The following is a 21,979-nucleotide window of genomic DNA, read 5'->3' as shown; positions in this document are numbered from 1 at the left end:
TGGAAAGCACGTGAACGGTGCATAAGGGACCAGTTCCGGCTGCTGCGATGCTGGAAGCCATCCGTCTGTATGGCCATTGCTTCCTCTATTCCTTGCCCTTGTCCTGTCCTTCTGTGTTAGGTTTGCCATGTCATCTGGGATAATACTAGAAATCACCTATTATACTTATTAGTAAAACTTGTAACTTTTTTCTTCTTCTCATGAAAATGACTTTCAGTTGTCTTGCTCATGATATAAACTCCGAGAAGCAGAACTCTTGGTGGCATTCTAGTAAACAAGCTATGTTTGTTTAAGAAAAATTCTGTTTAAAAATAGAATAAAAACAGTGAGTAAGAGCATGCTGTCTCCTGACTGAAAAACAAATTTTAGTGAATGAACTTTGGCATTTATTTAAATAACTTTGGCAGTTATTCAAATTTCCCCCCCCACATTCTCAAACTACTTATTTTGACTAAAGTTGCTATGTGAATGACATCATTGTTGATGCTCATCTAGTAATATGCGCTACCATCTGATTTTTAAGCATACCTATAAATATGTTTATAAGAAACTATACATATATGAAATAAAGGAAGATAATTGAACAGTAGCTATAGGTACATGAATATACATAATTTGTTCGAGTTTGTAGGGATGGAAAAGACGGTATAGTTCCTGTTTTTCATAGCTAGTATATAATCATGGTGTGATTTGTGTGAAAGCAAAAAATTGAGTAGTTTCTCGATTTACTTTGTATGTATATCTTCTCTTCCAGCTAGAAGGAGTCTGTATTCAGGAGGAAGTAATCCCAGAAAAGGAAGAACAGGCAGAGCAAGATGTGTAGCTCTGTGGCCGCCAAGTTGTGGTTTTTGACAGATCGTCGAATCAGGGAAGACTATCCCCAAAAAGAGATCTTACGAGCATTAAAGGCCAAATGTTGTGAGGAGGAACTGGACTTTAGGGCTGTGGTGATGGATGAGGTGGTGCTAACAGTCGAGCAAGGAAACCTGGGTAAGTCTACAGTTAAGTAATTTCTTTGCATTTTTACTTAGAATTTGGTGACTCTGCGTATTTTAGGAATAATTAGGGCAAAGGATTTGTTAATAGCCTTATTATTACTAAGTATCATCTAGTCTAAAAATCTAGTATATTTTATGGAAGAAATGGCAACACCGGTATTTGTTAAATCCCTTATTGTATTATTTAGGAAATAGTTGGGAGGGAAATTAAAGATAACCTACTAGTTTTCTTCCATTATTGTTTTCTATTTTTAAAATGCCTTGTTTATAAGGTGCCTCTATGGGGGAATTTGTACCCCATCAGGGTCCTTTTAGTAAATTGATCAAAATCCATATGTAATTCTCTTTTTTCTTTATAAGATGCTTTATATGTGTGGTGTTAAATACAGCTTTTCTTTCTGGATAAAAGTGTCCAAATGATTTGACTTAATTGGTGATAAGTATTTTTAATATTTTCAGTAGTTCATATTGTTTTCAGATTACTAGGGGAAGATATTTTGGAAATGTGTAGAAATTCTTTAGGACTGACTTGCAGGAATCTTTAAGCTCTGTAAAAGGATTTGTTACAGTTAAATTGGTCCTTTCTATTAGGGAGAGGTGGTTATTGTGAGAATTAATAATGCAGAGTACAGATCTGCTTTTAAGGTAATTTCACTCATGGGCTTATTTCAGCTTTTCTGTCTCTGTCTCTTTTGACCTAATGCATCCTTAAGAGCCATTTATGCCACAAAATTCTGTTGCTTTTTTCCCCCCAAGCCACAGCTATTCTGACTTCTACTTCTTACTGTCCTGGGTCAGGATCTTAGGGCCCCAAATTTTAATGCTGCAGCAGCCCTTTATGTCTTTTTCAAAAGTCTTTCCTTTCTAGCCCTTTCTCATTCATTAAACACTACTTTTATCATCTTAACATGATAAAACCTTCAGAAACTCTCTACTTCCCTATAACATTAAATCTAATCTTATTTTAAAGACTTTTCATTGATGCATGTCCCATAAATCCAGGAGTTTCTAGGTTTTTTTTTTTACATTTCGCATATTTTGAATTATTTAAATCTCATACCATCTTGTAAGGAAGGTAATATTATCATTTTACAGGTGAGGAAACAGACTCTTGAAGAATTAAGTGGATAAATTAGAATAAAATTCCTCTTCTCACATATTGTTAACTCTGCTGTAAATGCTGCAGATAGACCATTTGTCCAACCTTGTCTCTTATTAGTCTGTATTGTTTGCCTTGGGTCAGTACGTTCACTATGAAAGCTCAATGTCATTTATGCTCATTGCTGTTTCTTTGTCTTTGCTTATATATTTCAGTACACCTTAATATTTCTGGACCACAGTTAACTGTGGTAACTGTGGATAAAGGGACTGCTGCATTCTCCTATAATATTTTTTATTTCTGTAGAATCGGTAGTAATGTTCCCCCTTTGATTTCCGAGTTTAGTAACTTGAGTCTTCCCTCTTTTTCTCAGTCCATCTAGATAAAGTTTTGCTGATTTTATTGATGTCTCCTGTATTAGTGTCTTCTTTTGTGTTTGGTTGACATTTTTGTAGAAATCTTTACGTTCCTTTTATTTCCTTTTGTGTATATTTCATTTGCTTTTTGCGTTTACCACGGGGATTACATTTAACATCCTTATGTTATACTACTCTAATTTGAATTTATACCAGCCAAACTTCAGTAACATGCAAACACTCTGCTCCTTTACCACTCTGTCTCCACCCCTTTCATTTGTTGATGTCACAAAATTACACCTTTATTCATTTTGTGGCCAAAAATATAAACTGATAATCCTTTTAAATGCACCAGTCTCTTAAGTTATATAGAAAACAGGAGTTGGAGTTACAAACGAAAGTTATAGCAATACTAGCTTTTATACTAATGATCGTTTATTTTTTCTTGAATTATATTGATCTCTAAATTCTGAAGTACAGTTACAAACTATTGTTACAGTAATGTTAGCTTTTCTAATTGCCCATTTATTTACCTTTATTGAGATATTTATTTTTCCATACGAATTTGAGTTACTGGTAGATGTCCTTTCATTTCACCTTACAGGTTCACGAACTCCCTCAACTTTTGCTTTTCTGTGAATGTCTTAAATTCTCCCTCTTTTTTTTTTTTTTAACCTCTTTATTGGAGTATAATTGCTTTACAATGGTATGTTAATTTCTGCTTTATAACAAAGTGGATCAGTTATACACATACGTATGTTCCCATATCTCTTCCCTCTTGCGTCTCCCTCCCTCCCACCCTCCTATCCCACCCCTCTAGGTGGTCAAAAAGCACTGAGTTGATCTCCCTGTGCTATGCAGCTGCTTCCCACTAGCTATCTATTTTACGTTTGGTATTGTATATATGTCCATGCCACTCTCTCACTTTGTCAACAGCTTACCCTTCCCCCTCCCCATATCCTCAAGTCCATTCTCTAGTAGGTCTGTGTCTTTATTCTCGTCTTGCCCCTAGGTTCTTCATGACCTTTTTTTTTTCTTAGATTCCATATATATGTGTTAGCCAAGTTGTGGTTTTTGACAGATCGTCGAAACGTTATTTGTTTTTCTCTTTCTGACTTACTTCACTCTGTAAGACAGACTCTAGGTCCCTCCACCTCACTACAAATAACTCAATTTTGTTTCTTTTTATGGCTGAGTAATATTCCATTGTATATATGTGCCACATCTTCTTTATCCATTCATCTGTTGATGGACACTTACGTTGCTTCCATGTCCTGGCTATTGTAAATAGAGCTGCAATGAACATTTTGGTACATGTCTCTCTCTTTTTTTTTTTTTTTTTTTTTTTTTTGGGTACGCGGGCCTCTCACTGATGCGGCCTCTCCCGTTGCAGAACACAGGCTCCGGGCACGCAAGCCTAGCGGCCATGGCTCACGGGCCCAGCCGCTCCGCGGCATGCGGGATCTTCCCGGACCGGGGAATGAACCCGCATCCCCTGCATCGGCAGGCGGACTCTCAACCACTGTGCCACCAGGGAAGCCCCATGTCTCTTCTTGAATTATGGTTTTCTCAGGGTATATGGCCAGTAGTGGGATTGCTGGGTCGTATGGTAGTTCTATTTTCAGTTTTTTTTTTTTTTTTTTTTTTTTTTGCTGTACACCGGCCTCTCACTGTTGTGGCCTCTCCTGTTGCGGAGCAGAGGCTGTGGACGCACAGGTTCAGTGGCCATGGCTCACGGGCCTAGCCGCTCCGCGGCATGTGGGATCTTCCCGGACCAGGGCACGAACCCGTGTCCCCTGCATTGGCAGGCGGACTCTCAACCGCTGCGCCACCAGGGAAGCCCTATTTTCAGTTTTTTAAGGAACCTCCATACTGTTCTCCATAGTGGCTGTACCAATTCACATTCCCACCAACAGTGCAGGAGGGTTCCCTTTTCTCTACACCCTCTCCAGCATTTATTGTTTGTAGGTTTTTTGATGATGGCCATTCTGACCGGTGTGAGATGATATCTCATTGTAGTTTTGATTTGCATTTCTGTAATGATTAATGATGTTGAACATTCTTTCATGTGCTTGTTGGCAATCTATATATCTTCTTTGGAGAAATGTCTATTTAGGTCTTCTGCCCACTTTTGGATTGGGTTGTTTTTCTGATATTGAGCTGCATGAGCTGCTTGTAAATTTTGGAGATTAATCCTTTGTCAGTTGCTTCATTTGCAAATATTTTCTCCCATTCTGAGGGTTGTCTTTTCGTACTGTTTATGGTTTCCTTTGCTGTGCAAAAAAAGCTTTGAAGTTTCATTAGGTCCCATTTGTTCATTTTTGTTTTTATTTCCATTTCTCTAGAAGGTGGGTCAAAAAGGATCTTGCTGTGATGTATGTCATAGAGTGTTCTGCCTGTGTTTTCCTCTAAGAATTTGATAGTGTCTGGCCTTACATTTAGGTCTTTAATCCATTTTGAGTTTATTTTTGTGTATGGTGTTAGGGAGTGTTCTAATTTCATACTTTTACATGTACCTGTCCAGTTTTCCCAGCACCACTTACTGAAGAGGCTGTCTTTTCTCCACTGTATATTCTTGCCTCCTTTATCAAAGATAAGGCGACCATATGTGCGTGGGTTTATCTCTGGGCTTTCTATCCTGTTCCCTTGATCTATATTTCTGGTTTTGTGCCAGTACTATACTGTCTTGATTACTGTAGCTTTGTAGTATAGTCTGAAGTCAGGAAGCCTGATTCCTCGAGGTCCATTTTTCGTTCTCAAGATTGCTTTGGCTATTCGGGGTCTTTTGTGTTTCCATACAAATTGTGAAATTTTTTGTTCTAGTTCTGTGAAAAATGCCAGTGGTAGTTTCTACCTCTTTTTTGAATTAGAGTTTTGCTGGATGTAGGAGTTTTGGTTGGCAGTTTTTCTTTTAGCACTGTGAATGTATTAGACCCCTGTCTTCTGGTCTCCAAAGTTTCTGATGAGAAATCTGCTGATAATTTTATTGAGGATCCATAGAATGTGATGGTTTGCTTCTGTCTTGCTTCTTTCAAAATTCTCTCTTTGTCCTGGGTTTTGAAAGTTTTAGTGTATCAACATGTGTCTGTTTGAGTTCATAAGGTGGAGACTGTTGAGCTTCTTACGTGTTTATATTCATGTCTTTCATCAAATTTGGGAGGTTTTCAGTCACTATTTCATCAAATATTATCTCTGCACAACGCCCCCCCCCGCCCCCCGCCTGCCTCCCCGCCCCAACCTTCCTGGGACTCCCACAATGTGTAAGTTCACTGATTCTTCTGTCTGCTCATATCTGCTTTGAATCTCTCTAAGTGAATTCTCATTTCTGTTATTGTACCTTTCAGCTCCAGAATTACTTATTGGTTTCTTTTTTATGTTTTCTGTCTACTGGTATTAACATTTTATTCACACATTGTTTCTTTGACTTTCTTCACATCTTTCTTTAGTTCTTTGAGCATCTTTAAGGTAGTTTCTATTAATGTCTTTGTCTAATCTCTCTGCCATTAGTTAGGACTTCAGGAATGGTATCGGGTGATTTATTTCATTCCTTTTAGTGGCCATACTTCCTTGGTTTTTCTCTATGCCTTGTGAGTTTTTGTTGAATTCTGTACATTTGACTCTAATGTGGAAACTCTGGAAATCAGTCTCCCCCTTCCCCAGGGTTTGCTGTTTTTTGTTTACTGTTTTTGTTGTTTTGATTGTCATAGGCTGTCTCTGTACCGCAGATCAGCCTAAGGTGCAATCTTAATGTCTTCTAAGGTCTTTGCTGAACCTTTGCCTAGGCACTTGCAGTCACTTTTAAAATTTTCCCCATATTTGCAGTTGAATGTCCTAGAGTTTAGTGTATGGCTACTGAGAGGGGAAAAATGACAAGGGACAAAGGGGCAAAGAGGATATTTGAAGAAATAAATAAGTCCCCTGGAAGTGACTTCAGCTGGAAGGGGAGGGGCTTGTAAAAGTGGGAGGAGTTGTACAACAAAAATGGCTACTGGCCTCTTTGTCTGCACCTCTGATCAGAAGCTGCATCCAGCCATCAGAGCAGAGATGCCGGATATTTGGAGGGCAGCGTCCTTATAGACCACCCTGACTCCTGCAAGGCATGTCAGCTGCTCCAGAACCAAGTGCAGTATTGCTAAAGAATGGGGGATGGGTAGTTGCTACTTTTCTAGAGCTGAAATTGATGAAAATTAACTGCACTTACCATGCCAGTATTTTCCTTCATTATCCTTCAATGGATTGACAATGCATTTGTTGTTTAGGTGGCGAGACAGAGTCCTGATGCTCCCTACTCCTCCATCTTCCCGGAATCCTCTCTGTACTCTTTTTTTTTTTTTTTTTTTGGCGGTACACGGGCCTCTCACTGTTGTGGCCTCTCCCGTTGCGGAGCGCAGGCTCAGTGGCCATGGCTCACAGGCCCAGCCGTTCCGTGGCATGTGGGATCTTCCCAGACCGGGGCATGAACCCGTGTCCCCTGCATCGGCAGGCGGACTCTCAACCACTGCACCACCAGGGAAGCCCCTGTACTCATTTTTAATTGGTGTGTGTCTCTTTTTGTTTTGTAGTCTTGTATTATATTCTGGGGAAAAGTCTCTTACCGGATACATGTACTGTGAATATCTTCTCTCACTCTGTGGCTTGCCTTTTTTACTCTGTTAATGGCATCTTCTGGTCAGTGAAAGTTTTTAAATTTAATTAAGTATGGTTTATTTTTTCATTAGTGCTTCTGTGTCCCAGTTAAGAAAATGTATGTGCCCAGGAGTCCTTATTTTGAGATACATGTTGAAAACCTACTTCATAAAATACAACATTGTTAAGTGAAATTATTGTTAGGAAAAAGGGCGTATCCTATTATCTAAGGGGAGGATGGGTATGTGACTGTAACTTTTGCTGGTTTAAAAAATAGTTAATAGAAGGATAAATCATAATTTTCTAAGTGTGGTTACCTTTAGGGAAAAGAAAGGGTTCAAGAGGACAGGGATGCGCTAGACTACTGTGACTCTCACAAGGTTGAAAGTAGGTGATGGTACATTGGATTCATTATAGTACTTTTATTTTCTGTTTAGGAGTTTTCTTAATAAAATTAAAATAAATGGAGAGAACGTTTGAACTGATGAAAATTTTTGACTCAAGGATAGAAGGAGAAAGTTTGGAATTTAATCATTTTTGGTATGGCACTTTGATGAGATTATAGGTTGTTTCTTGCTCAAGTTAACTAGAGATATTTTAATTGCTTACAAATCAAATAACCTTCCCCGTGACAGAAATTAATTCCAGAGAGCATATTGCCAAAAATAGACGCTCAGAGACATGGTTACTTGGCATAGATAGGGCAGAAATCAATTAATACTACCTTTTTTATTTCAGAGTGGGAATCTCATAACCCATGGTACACAGTGGTGAAACTGGTAATTAAGTAATTACTTTTATTCACTTGGAATCATGGTCTTTTTGAAGATTAAGCCTTGGAATCTGTTAGGTACTGCCACAGGAAACTTTTTTTAAAGAGTATGAGGGATTTGGAAACCTGATACTGAATGGCCTTCTGAAGGCATTGGGGAACTTAAAGCAAAGGAATGATGAGGAGCTCAAATCTCTAAATTCTTCCTTCAAGGCAAGTAACAAAATTCAGGGGCTTTCCAGTATTTAGGATTATAGGTCTAACCTAACCATTAGAGTATATTCTTGTTGAAAGGAGTCTTCCAGCTGTCATGCTGCTAGGGCTTTGGAGGGAATTCATGTGATATAATGAAAACAGCTTCTGCTTTAGAACTAGTTAGATCTAGCTATCCTGGCTGATTTAGTTTTTAAACTAAACTCTTTTGCAGTTGGTCAGACTGGTTGTCTTGATACTGCTAAATTAAGTCTGCTGGTAAATTCTCTCCTTGACAAGTAGAGAAATTTCTAGATATCATGTAGTTAGGTCACCTGCTCTCGATTGCCAAAAGGAGGTTAGAGCAGACTGATATAAATGTCTTTAACCTGGAGCCACTGTTGAAAAGTTTACTCTTTTTCAAAGTGGACAGGGGGCTTCCCCGGTGGCGCAGTGGTTTAGAGTCTGCCTGCCGATGCAGGGGACATGGGTTCGTGCCCCGGTCCAGGAAGATCCCACATGCCGTGGAGCGGCTGGGCCCGTGAGCCATGGCCGCTGAGCCTGTGCGTCCGGAGCCTGTGCTCCACAACGGGAGAGGCCACAATGGTGAGAGGCCCGCGAACCGCAAAAACAAAACAAAAGAGAAAACCAAAGTGGATAGGCACTTGACATTTAAAGGACATCACAAAGATACTTTGCTTACACTCTCCCCTTTTTTACATTAGTCTGTTGCTGGGAGACTGCTGTAACTTTTTATGGCTGGCTTCATTAATAGCGACCTAAATGATACATTTCCCCAGTTTTCTTCTATATAGTTTTCTTTTAAACTATTTCAGTATAGATTGCTATCTTATGGGGGAAGAAAATGTAATTTTGGTTAGATAATAACATTTCATATTTGGATAATAGAAAAAAATTCATAAAGTTTTCATGTTAGCAAAATAGAAATATGTCTTCTTGCTTCTAATACTGAGACCTTATGCATCAGTTATCAAATAAATCAAGTTTGCTTGGGAGTTGAGAAAAAAAAGATGAAGAATCAACAGCTACCACATGGGCCGTCAGCCTACCCCAACCCACCATTGTAAACTAAGAGTAATTGATAGCCACTAACAATTATTAACTACTTAACTGTGTGCCAATCTTTATCAAATACTTAACATGCACTTTCCCCCATCATCCTCCTCAAAACTTTTTAAGTGGGGCTAGGACTTTATCCCAAGGCTCAGAGTATCTTAAAATAGATGCTCAGTGTTTTTGAATGAATAAAAGAATGAGTGGATAAGTGGATGAGTCCTTTAAGGGTATTTTATCTTTTTATCACTTTCATGAAGTATTTTCTTCTGAGCCATTTTTTTCTATCTATGGAAAAGGTAAAGAGAATGTACTCAAACATGCAGAGCTTGAATGCCAGCATTTATAAAATGAATTAGAATTATTTAGCTAGTGGCATCACATTTTCTCTACATTTGATATGTCCTACCTGCTTTTTGGGGTAGGGTCAGTTGTCTTGACCCCCAGATTCTGTATTTTTTAAAGGTACTTAGAGCAGAAGCTAGCCAGTCATTACCTTCAATAAAAGATGTTTTTAAAACAGAGAGTCGTAATCTGACTTTCCTCATCTCTTTCTCCTTTTCTCTCTCTTTTTTTCAAACACATGATGGTCAGCTGCAAAGTGGCATTGCTCAGTGTTAATGAGGCACACTGTTAGAGTAGACTTCCTTTTGTTTCTTTCGGTACCACTGATGGACCTGGGAAAGGAATTTTATTGGTTCCTTATCGTTCCCCAAAGAGCATACCATTGAAGAGAAAAATTTTCTTGCTACCTGGGATTAATAGTGAGATAAGGCTTGGAAACAAATTGGACAGGAAAAGGATTGCTGAGGATGTTAAACAGGGGTAGTTTGATAGGAAACATAAAATATATCTTCGTAGGAAGCAGGTAAGCAGATAGAAAAGGCATGTATATCCTCAAAAGAATGGATTCTTTTATTCTTGTTTTTGATATTTGATAACTTAGATGTATGAGTTCTAACCCAGCCTTAATAAAGACTTTTTAGTGTTGTATATAACTCTTTGGAGATTTATCTGACCCTTGGTACTGTAAATTTCCATTACCAGTTGTCCTATTCTCCTCAAAATTTGGGTAATTACTTTTCATCCTACATTTTTGGGACCTGGTGGGGGAAACTAGCCAGTGATTTTTTTAAGGTGATAACTTTTAAAATATTCATTTATTTATCCCCCCTGCCTGCGTCGGGTCTTAGTTGCGGCACATGGGATCTTCATTGAGGCATGCGGGATCTTGCCTTATGGCGCGCAGGCTCTTCCTTGCAGCGTGCGGGCTTCTCTCTAGTTGTGACATGTGGGCTCCGGAGCGCATGGGCTCTGTAGTTTGCGGCACTTGAGCTTTCTTGTTGAGATGCGAGAGCTCAATAGTTGGGGTGCGCAGGCTTAGTTGCTGCGCGGCATGTAGGACCTTAGTTTCCCGACCATGGATCGAACCCGCGTCCCGTGCATTGGAAGGCGGATTCTTTACCACTGGACCACCAGGGAAGTCCCAAGCCAGTGATTTTTTTTTTTTTTTTTTTTTTTTGCGGTACGCGGACCTCTCATTGTTGTGGCCTCTCCCGTTGGCGGAGCACAGGCTCTGGACGCGCAGGCTCAGCGGCCATGGCTCACGGGCCCAGCCGCTCCACGGCTTGTGGGATCTTCCCAGACCGGGGCACGAACCCGTGTCCCCTGCATCGGCAGGCGGACTCTCAACCACCGCGCCACCAGGGAAGCCCCAAGCCAGTGATTTTTAAAAAAAAAAAAGCTTAGGAGGACAATTCTCATGTGAAGACAGTTTTGCATTTATAGTAGGCACCAGGCCCGTGTGACTTAAGCCCTCTTGCTGCAATCTTTTTTTAATGTCCTAAAGTAGATTAATTGATAAGTAGATTTATAGTGAGTTGAGTATTTTAAAACGTTCAGAATTATCTCGTCTTTTTTTGTTAATATAGCCCCTTTTATTTTACATGTGGTGGTGAATTTAATAGCTTTGTCAGTTAAGTAATGGATTAGCATTCTGGATTATTGACCTAAACAACTAAAGTTTGTTTTGTGAATTTAGTTGGAAGTAGGGAGCTCAGAAGTTATAAATCTCTTACCTTGACTCCTTGCTTTTTCTGAGTAGAACTCACAGCCTGAGAAAGAACAGGTTAGATTTCTTGTCCTAGATTTGGTTTTGACTGCCTTTAGCAAGTTACTTTAGCTTTCAGTTAGTCTTCCCTCCTCCGCCTTCCAAGATGAACTAATATAAAGTTTTTACTGCAGTAGTAGCAGTTGAAATATAAATGGCAAGGGAGATGGGTCACTGGCAGAATAGTAAATGGGCTTTTGGTGAGAGAAAGGATGAGAAAGCATTAAAAAAAAAAAATGAAAAGCTGAGCAGCAAAACCCAGAGATTTTGAAACTGGGATGACCAGCATCAGTTCTCCTTAGAGAATACTTAAGAATTTGATACGTCTTGGATTCTCCCCTCCAAATCGGGTTTTCATTAAGAATTTTAAACAAAGAGAAAAGCTGAAAGACTAGAATTATGAACAGGTATATTCTTGCTACCTAGATTGAGTGTTCAGTAGTAACCCCCTGTCATAGTTCTTTAATATCTCTTTCTCCTAGTATGTATAAACATTATGTACATTACACACAGCTTTTTGAGAGAGTCATTATCTTTTGAATACAAGTAGCTATCTTAATGTTCACCCCTAAATATTTCAGTATCTGAGGCCAAAAAATAAGGATGTTGTTCCCTATCAGCCAACACAATTAGCATGCCTAAGAAAAGTAAACTCTTTAATATCATCTCATATATACACTAGAATCAGATTGTCGCAGTTGATTCCAAAATACCTTTTTCAGTTATTTTCAAATCAGGCTCTATAAAGTTCATGCATTGTATTTGGATATAATGTCTACTTAGTCTTTCTAACTCTAGACGTTCTTCCCATCTTTATTTCTAAAGTGACATCAACTTTTTGAAGTGATCAGAACAATGTCTCATGTCCTGGATTTGTGTGATAGTTTTCTTGTGATGTCTGCCTCCTGAAGCTTCCTGTGAGTTGGCATGATTAGATAGAGTTCATGTGTTTTGTGCACACAGTTACCTCTTAGCTGACCATGGATACTTCACAGTGCGTTCTTCCAGGAGGCCCAAAATGATAGTCTGTGCCACTGTCCAGGATACGTTTGATCACTGGGACAGGTAGTGTCTGCATGGTCTGTTAGAAAAATCTATTTTTATCTTTTGCCTAGCAATTCTTTGATATTTTGGCACTATACAGATATCCCATCCACCTTTCCTTATAATGATTATTATTATTATTATTATTTTTTGTGGTACGTGGGCCTCTCACTGTTGTGGCCTCTCCCGTTGTGGAGCACAGGCTCTGGACGCGCAGGCTCAGTGGCCATGGCTCATGGGCCCAGCCGCTCTGCGGCATGTGGGATCTTCCTGGACCAGGGCACGAACCTGTGTCCCCTGCATCGACGGGAGGACTCTCATCCACTGCACCACCAGGGAAGCCCCCCTTATAATGATATTTTGATATTTCATTGGGATTTGCAAAATGGTGATTTTTCTAATTTTGCTATTCCTTCTATATTAATTGACATTCTTCTCTAAAGAAGACCTTTTCCTACTGGTGATAAATAGCTCCTCCTGAAATGGGGGCATGAATGTAGTTTTTCCTCATTATTTACCAGTTTTTATTTTATTTTATTTTATTTATTTATTTATTTATTTATTTTATTACCAGTCTTTATTTCTTTATTTATATTTTAATAAATTTATTTATTTTTGGCTGCATTGGGTCTTTGTTGCTGCGTGTGGGCTTTCTCTAGTTGCGGAGAGCGTGGGCTTCTTATTGTGGTAGCTTTTCTTGTTGCAGAGCACGGGCTCTAGGCGCGCAGGCTTCAGTAGTTGTGGCACATGGGCTCAGTAGTTGTAGCACGCAGGCTTAGTTGCCCTGTGGCCTGTGGATCTTAAGTTTCCCGACCAGGGTTCGAACCCGCGTCCCCTGCATTGGCAGGCGGATTCTTAACCATTGCGCCACCAGGGAAGTCCCTACCAGTTTTTAGAATACAGATTTATGTAATAGTTCCTCAAGTGATAGCAAATGAGCCCCCCTTCTTCATTATCATTATAGATTAATGAGCTTTTTTTTTGCATTGTTAGTAGTTTTTTTTTTCTTTGAAATTTGGCTAAATGAAAGCTCTTTCAGGCTGTCTCCCGTGTTCTAGTAACTCATCTGTCTTAATCTTTGAGTGCGTCCTTGATTTTTGGCACAGAGACTGTGTCGCTTTTTAATTGTGTACAAATAGCTCCTTCACTGGAAACTTCCAGTTTAAATTCTTAAAATTTGTTAGCTTTAAAGTGATTCCAGAGGTCCTGGTAAATCCTCTGGAATACTAAAGGATGGAAGAAAAAGAAATGCCAGTCAGCAGATAAGCCTATCCTTATTTCCTGAGGATGAAACCACCTAGTCCTTATCATGTAGCCAAACTAGTTTCAAAAAGCACAGGTGTAGAGCAAGCTACATGAGAGATTTCCCGCTTAATTACTGGCAAGGAGATTATTAATATCCCAAAGGAATCTTTCAACTTGGGAGAATAATCAGCCCTCAGCACTTTCTCACTCTGCCTTGACAACAGTAGCAGCCTTTTAATACATAATACATTTTTATCTAAAAAATGTAGGAATAAAAATTGTTCCCAACCCCATTGCTATTCTAAGGTTAACTCATTATTTATTGGCTTTTAATTTTTTTTTAAGATGTTGGGGGTAGGAGTTTATTAATTAATTTTTGCTGTGTTGGGTCTTTGTTTTCTGTGCGAGGGCTTTCTCTAGTTGTGGCAAGCGGGGGCCACTCTTTGTCGCGTTGTGCGGGCCTCTGACTATCGCGGCCTCTCTTGTTGTGGAGCACAGGCTCAGTAGTTGTGGCTCACGGGCCTAGTTGCTCCGCGGCATGTGGGATCCTCCCAGACCAGGGCTCGAACCCGTGTCCCCTGCATTAGCAGGCAGATTCTCAACCACTGCGCCACCAGGGAAGCCCAGCTTTTAATGTTTAATCATACACTTAATTCAAAACTTACCCAAAATATTTATATTGAAATCTCTATCCCAGTATGAAACGAAACTAGATAAATAGTTTCATAAGTTGCTGTTAAAGATGATGAGCAAAAAAGACAGTATACGCTTGAAGAAGTGGAATTGATAGCAAAGCTGACTGGTAGCACATTCAATTGGAATAGCTGTTTTCACAATGAGTAGAGTGGAATTGTGCATGTGTATAATGAATAACAGGGATCTAAGGAAAAGACTCATCCTCCCTATATTTCAGTTTTATAAGCTCTGAATCAAAGATGAGTGGTATTTACTAAGAGTACTCAAGAGATCAGTAATACTTTGCCTTTTTTTTTTTTTTGCTCACATTCATCTGTACCTGCCCTTCTTTCTGGGCAGTCTCGGATCACCTTCTGCTTGTCTAGGATAATAAAGTGTTTCTGTTACTGGAGGCATTGAATTTCTTTCCATCCTCAGTAATGCCCATATAGTGTACTATGCAGATCTGACTGTGCTTTGGATAAAGTACTCCCATATTCCCAATTTCCGTTGGCAGCAGACCGAGAGTGGAACACATTGCCTTCTCTATCCCCTTTCTTAAAAGGTGCAAAAAGTGTCTCCATTTTAGGGAAATGAGAAGATAATGTCATAATGGATGAATTTTCTCTTGACAGTTGACAGTGTCTCTTTTCCTGATCACTCAAGTTTTCCCAAACTCAATCTTTGTTTTACCATTGTTTCATTTAACAAATTTGATTATTCTCTCCAGGTAACACTGACTTTTCTTATTTTTCATATTACTACTTAAAACTAGATTTTCCTGGTTTTTTGACTCATTTTTTGTCAGGTTTTTGCTTCCTTCTCGTGTCCCTTAACTGAGATTCATCAAATCCAGTCCTAGGAATTGCCATTTTTTCTTTTTCTTTTTTCAGCCTATACATCCCCATTTCTTTAGGTATTAAGTCTTGGGCTGATTCCTTCTGTAAGCTCACACACACTCCACACTATCAGATATGAACTATTTTACACACCTGTAATACACATGTGTATTGTATATACACATCTGTATAGTTCCCATCCGTACTTCAACTATTACAGAATAGTTCTACTTTGATGTTATCACCAGAATCTTTCATATCTACACCCAGAGGCAGCATATTTTGCCATAAACTGGGTTCCCTTTTCACCTTTCCCATTCTCCATGTCCCCTTTTAACTCCCAATTTGGTCACTAGGCTTTTTTCTGATTTCAAGTAAAATGCTGTTTAGATTTTCCTGTTGAGGCAAGTCAGCACAAAAGCCCAGGAAATGAGAAAATGTAGGATTGCAGGAATCCGCTGCTGCTGATCTCAAGATGCCTGTAGCAGCATGGTCAGTGAACGACTGCAAGGGCAATGCCTGAAGCCTTTGGCAAGAAACCTCACATCTGCTGATGACCACAGCGCTACCTGTAGCTGCCCCTGGAGAATAATGACTTCTACTTCTCTTTGACCTTTAAAATTGTGTGTAATTGTCTCTTGTTGGTGGATTCTCAAAATAGAATCCTGCTGGCAAGGGAGAGTAGGAAGTGCTTCTAGTCCCTGCCATACAGGGAGGGAGTAAAAGATGGGGATGGTGTGAAGTATCAACAGGTAATATCAAGCACATAACCTCAGTTCCCTTAATCAGAACAGATAAGATCTCTTTTGGCTCAGAATTGTGGATCCAGCATATTACCTCAAGGAAATGAAATCACTATCTTGAGGATTTATCTGCACCCCCATGTTCATAGCAGCTTTATTTATAATAATTACAACGTGGAGGCAAACTAAGTGTCCATTGACAGATGAATGTATAAAGAATACGGTGTACACACACACACACACACACACACACACACTCACTCATTCACTAACTATAAAAGTCCTGGGTATGTAAATGTATATAGAGTACAGTGACTAGTCAAGGACCTTATCTGCCTTATTTACCAATCTATTCCCAACTTTTAGAAAAGAATCTGACACATAGTAATTACTTAATGTTTATTCACTGAATGAATGTCCATGAGTAAGGGATTGATCATGTGGTGTATCTTTAAATATAATTCTGTTGAGCCCAGTACAGTTATATGTGCACTGACTTAGATGTCTGGTGTAATTTTAAGTGATGAGAGAAAGTGACATAAAATGATGTAAACAAAGTATCTCATTTGTCTAAAAATTATATATATTTTTCTATAATTAGATAATGGTGGGGAAAATACTATTAACATACTATTAGTTAACTATTAACTATTAGTTAATACATACTGTTAACACTGTGTAGGATGTTGGATGGGAGGTAAATGTGTTATATTTTTGTATTTGAATGTTATTTAAATAAGTATATGTAGTTTTTTAATAAAAGTAGGTTGTAAGGAGCAACAAGTACCTTGTTCCTTTATTATTTGGGACCTCTTTAAAAATAGAATGGTATTGGATAAAACTCAGAAAACTGCTCTTTTAAAAATTTCTCTTTTTGGGGCTTCCCTGGTGGCCCAGTGGTTAAGAATCTGCCTGCCAATGCAGGAGACACGGGTTCAAGCCCTGGGCCGGGAAGATCCCACATGCCGCGGAGCAACTAAGCCCGTGCGCCACAACTGCTGAGCCTGCGCTCTAGAGCCTTCGAGCCACAGCTACTGAAGCCCGCGAGCCGAGAGCCTGTGCTCCGCAACAAGAGAAGACACCGCAGTGAGAAGCCTGCGCACCGCAGCGAAGAATGGCCCCTGCTCGCCACAACGAGGGAAAGTCCGCGCGCAGCAACGAAGACCCCACACAGCCAAAAATAAATAAATAAATACATTTATTTTTTACAAAAAGAAAATTCTCTTTTTGTACTAAAAGCATATATCCTCACTTAAAAAAGATAGAGAATTGCATGGAGCAACATGTTTTGAAGTTCCTCATTCTGCCTTTCTCTTCCTGCCTTGCCAGCCACACATACTCAGAGAAAGCCATTTTTATATATTTTCTGTACATATGTAAACACAAGAGTTAATTGCTTTAAAAAAACTTAACCTTATGCATCTGGACATTCTTTCCATCTTCGAACATGGAGATTTATGACATTCTTTTTAATGGATATGTAATACTTCGTTGTATTGACATGTACTGTAATTTATTTACCCAGGCATACATTCTTCTTATTACATCTTCTTTGTTCTTACAAAAGAAAATTATTTAAGGAAGAATGTCTCTTTGTCCCAGTGAAATGTTAGCAAAATAGTACATTTAGTTTTGAGACCTAAGCTTTGGTATATATCTGTTTCTCTATTGTATATTCCCCTTTAATGGTTATGGTTTCATTCCTGTATATTTCAGGTCTTCGTATCAATGGAGAACTAATTACTGCCTACCCTCAGGTGGTGGTAGTGAGAGTACCAACCCCTTGGGTGCAAAGTGATAGTGACATCACTGTTTTGCGTCATCTGGAGAAGATGGGATGCAGGTTGATGAACCGACCTCAAGCCATCCTGAACTGTGTCAATAAGTTCTGGACGTTTCAAGAGTTGGCAGGTCATGGTGTTCCTCTGCCAGATACTTTCTCTTATGGTGAGTTAACTAATAAGAATTTATAGCCTAAATTTTAGAGCACCAATAAGTTTTGAAAGCCCTACTAAACTATTAGGGTTATGTGATATAATGAAATTTATGAACAAGGAAGAACTCTTAGAAGCGATTTTCAGTTTTAACAAACTGGGCAGGAGAATTATGAATCTGTGTATGGTATGAGTAGAATGGACTGACCAAATTTTCTGTAATGGGTCAAATAGTAAATATTTTGGGCTTTCCAGGCTATAAGTTCTCTCTTGTGACCCTCAGTAAAGCTGTTGTACTGTGAAACGTGCTGTAGACAAAGCTTAAACAGTGAGTGTGGCTGTTTTCTAGTAAAACTTAATTACAAAAAAGGGCTGTATGCCAAATCAGTCCTTAGTGTGGCAGCCCCTGAGGTAAAAGAATCTGTCATCTCTGTAATTTCTGATTATCTTCATTACCATTTTCATGATAATGGTTCATAAATATTTTCCTATTTTTAAAGAAAATTACACTATACTAGGTGTGCTTTAAACCAGTGCTTCTAAAATCATCTGTGGTAGAGGACTGTTTTTTTTTTTTTAAGACCCATTTGCTGTGCATAAGTACACGTAAAGTATCGTAAAAATAGCAGAGCAATGCCAGATTGCTTTCTTTTGCTTACTCTTTTTGTATTTATTTGGACACATATCAGTAGCAAAGAAGTCACAAACAGGCAGGGGTTACTGGACCACACTTGGAGTAGCACTACTGTAAACAGGATTATGTTAATGTATTTCCTGCCTTTCCAGTTTTTCTAGTTTGGAAAGAATCAGACTTGCTATAAATCAGTATACTTTTTCATAAAAATATTTCTTAAAATGTCCAGCAGAATGCTTGGAGAGTTAACGAGGCTTTAAAAAGAAGTTCCTGTCCCGTTACAGTTTGAGAGTTCTCTCTTCCTGATGCTTTTGAGATATTATATAGCTTATTTCATCGTTCTACAATTCTGATTTTAAGAGAATGGAAAGGAGAAAAGTATATTAACCAAATTAATGAATATTACCTGCGCTCTCACGTTTAAGGTTTAAAATTTGGAGACTAGGTCGTCTTCATATCTCTAAGCTGAAAATTTATGATATCACAGTTGTTTAATGAACCTTTTCTTGGTGTGATTATTCTGTCATCATGCTGATTTTGTACAACTACCATCCATTTTTGCTGTAGCTTTGCTTCTGTATCGTTTGTTCCTAGGAATATAAACAGAAAGAACAAGACATAACCCATGGGTACCGAATAGCTCAATGTAGAGGGAACTCTGATTTATAATAGAGATAAGAAAAATTAATTTGTGTATTTGATGAGAGAGAGAGCCATGCCTGTGCATGCAGCATCTTTTCAACTTTGGATAAGTCTACCCAACTGCCTCACTCTTCTGTTTCTTAATCCAAATAGAATTCTGTATACTAAAGTAGATCTTGGCTTCTATTATTTGTGTGGTAGAGAAATAAGGGCTAAAAATATGAAAAATGTTACAGAATCAGGAAACTTTGTTTTAATTTCTTTGAGTTGTATATTAGAATATTTATAGTTTAAGATAGTTTTTATCCATTTTAAAAGGAGTGGTTGTTTAACTGAAGACAAAATTTAGCCATCAGGTTATTACCTTAAACCTCCCTTGTCTTGCTGACTTTAGTATAGATAAAATTTATCACAAAACACCTGTTGCTGTTCCTAAATTTCTTTTTTGCTCAAACCAGGTGGTCATGAAAATTTTGCTAAAATGATTGATGAAGCAGAAGTACTGGAGTTCCCAATGGTAGTGAAGAATACACGGGGTCATAGAGGTGTGTATGAGTTGTTGCTACCACACATAATATTGAAATTACTCTTGAGAATTAATAAGTGGTTATTCAAAACAGATTTTTTAAGGCTTAACTTAGATCTACCTTGTATTTGCTCATGGTTGTTGACTAGACGTAGTCTTGTCAATTGAAGTTTATAGCTTTTGAAGCAGAGCTTCTGAAGAATTACTGTAGGGAAATTGCTAGGTGCATGGTACCTCAGACTTACAGAAGGCGCTTTTGTGAGTTGTTCCTCTAGGCTGGAACAACAACAACTCCCATTTCTGTTCATTTAGTGGTTATCCTAGAGATTTTTTTTTTTGCGGTACACGGGCCTCTCACTGTTGTGGCCTCTCCTGTTGCGGAGCACAGGCTCCGGACGCACAGGCTCAGCGGCCATGGCTCATGGGCCCAGCCTCTCCGCAGCATGTGGGATCTTCCCGGCCCGGGGCACGAACCCGTGTCCCCTGCGTCGGCAGGCAGACTCTCAACCACTGTGCCACCAGGGAAGCCCATATCCTAGGGATTTTAAGATGCATACTTTAATGTAGGCTGAGTCTCAGTATCTTTATCTTCCTTTTCAACAATGCAAGGATTCTAGATCACCAACTCCATCATCCCCATCCCAATTTATATAGTTTGAAGACAGTGTATAAAATATCTTAATAACTTCAGATTAAGTAACTATTTCTTAAGGCATAAAATGATTCATAAATCCAAGTACTTCACAAGGTTTAGTGCTTTGACAGAGATAGCTGGGTCAGGGTTTAGCTGGGACTTTTGACTGCACTGTTTCTACTTGGCTTCTCCAGTATGGCAGCCAAGAAGTCTCAGGGCTCCTGCAGTGAATGCTCCAGTGAACAAAGAATCTGTGTGACCTTTTACAATTTAGCCTCAGAAGTCAGAGAGATTTGCCTATTCTGTATTTTTTCTGAAGCAATTACGTCCCCTCCTAGATTCAAGGGATAGGATATAGATTCTGCCTCCTCTTGATGGGAAGAATGTCAAAGGATTTATATCCTTTTTTTTTTTTTTTTTTTTTTTTTCCTCTGGTACGCGGGCCTCTCACTGTTGTGGCCTCTCCTGCTGCGGAGCACAAGCTCTGGACGCGCAGGCTCAGCGGCCATGGCTCACGGGCCCAGCCGCTCCGCGGCATGAGGGATCTTCCCGGACCCGGGCACGAACCCGCGTCCCCTGCATCAGCAGGCGGACTCTCAACCACTGCGCCACCACGGAAGCCCTATAACCATGTTTTAAAAGCAGACACTTCTGTTGGCATAGAAGTAGTAACATACTGCTACTTTACTATATGCAAACATGGCATCTTAATATTGTGTAATATATAAAACATATGTTTTAACTCAGAAAAATGTTTTGTTGATAAGTGAGGCTAGTATTATTGGCTAACCTGGAGGAATACAAATCTTAAGAACCCAAATATTTAGTTGGTCTTTATATACATTTTACCATAACGCTGTTACTTTGGTTAAAAAGCAGTTGGTTCTGAAAAAGGAGATTGGGACACAAGAAGATGCAGGTAATGATATCAACTGCTCATAGTTTGTTGACTTACATTTTTTATTCTTTTCGACCACAGGCAAAGCAGTTTTCTTGGCTCGCGATAAGCACCATTTGGCTGATCTAAGCCATCTTATTCGCCATGAAGCTCCATACCTGTTTCAGAAGTATGTTAAAGAGTCTCATGGAAGGGATGTACGTGTCATTGTCGTGGGAGGCCGTGTGGTTGGCACCATGTTACGCTGTTCAACGGATGGGAGGATGCAAAGCAACTGCTCACTAGGTAAAAGCAATGCAAGTGTCTTTCTAGGATATAAAGTAATACTGTTAAAGCTTATTCAGTGAGTATTTGTATATAACTGAGATCTTTTTATTTAATATGTTGAAAAACGTATCTTTCACATGTAAATGTGATTCATAGATTTACCACGAATATAATAAAAGTATAGAATTGTTTTTCTAGTAATGAAGTTGGATTTCTCTGAATCAAAAATTTGCTTTCACCCAGGCTCAATTTGTACCCCAATTTGCACATGTGTGAAATGTCTAACAAATTCCCTCTTTGGTCATATTATTTAAGCTGTGTCCTAACCCATTTTACCCGTTGGTCCAAAGAATGTTGCTGATTTTGATTTGCTTAAGTGTATATCTTCGGAGATTTCTTACCGTTGACGCGCCTCAGAGCGTAGTCTGGGTTTTTTCTTCTTCTCTGTGTATTTTATGTTCTTAGTAATCTTACCTAGCTCATGGCTTTAGATGCTATCTATGTTATTATTTTCAAATTTATCTCTCCAGTTTAGGCTTTCTTCCTGAACTCCAGGCACATGTAAATCACTGCCTCTCGATATCTCCATGTAGATGTCTGTTAGACATTTTAGTCTTAACATGTCCAAAACTGAACTCCTCATCTAACTCCTCCTCCCAACATGTCCCATC

The 21,979-nt window shown here is 39.0% G+C and overlaps 1 protein-coding gene across 11 annotated transcripts in view; it reads left to right on the top strand.

The window, feature by feature from the left end:
- Window positions 1-21,979, top strand: part of RIMKLB (ribosomal modification protein rimK like family member B) — a 130,498-nt gene that overhangs the window by 95,833 nt on the left and 12,686 nt on the right. For all 11 annotated transcript variants that reach the window (XM_032646528.1, XM_032646529.1, XM_032646527.1 and 8 more), the window contains 4 exons: window positions 755-990; window positions 17,490-17,720; window positions 19,442-19,528; window positions 21,123-21,326. In XM_032646528.1, coding sequence (XP_032502419.1) covers window positions 816-990; window positions 17,490-17,720; window positions 19,442-19,528; window positions 21,123-21,326 — 697 coding nt within the window. In that variant the 5' untranslated portion in view covers window positions 755-815. The remainder of the gene's footprint in view (window positions 1-754; window positions 991-17,489; window positions 17,721-19,441; window positions 19,529-21,122; window positions 21,327-21,979) is intronic.

The sequence above is a fragment of the Phocoena sinus genome, chromosome 10 (assembly GCF_008692025.1).
Source record: "Phocoena sinus isolate mPhoSin1 chromosome 10, mPhoSin1.pri, whole genome shotgun sequence".
Taxonomy (NCBI): domain Eukaryota; kingdom Metazoa; phylum Chordata; class Mammalia; order Artiodactyla; family Phocoenidae; genus Phocoena; species Phocoena sinus.
Note: the sequence above shows the minus strand (reverse complement) of the source record. Positions and strands in the feature narration are given on the sequence as shown.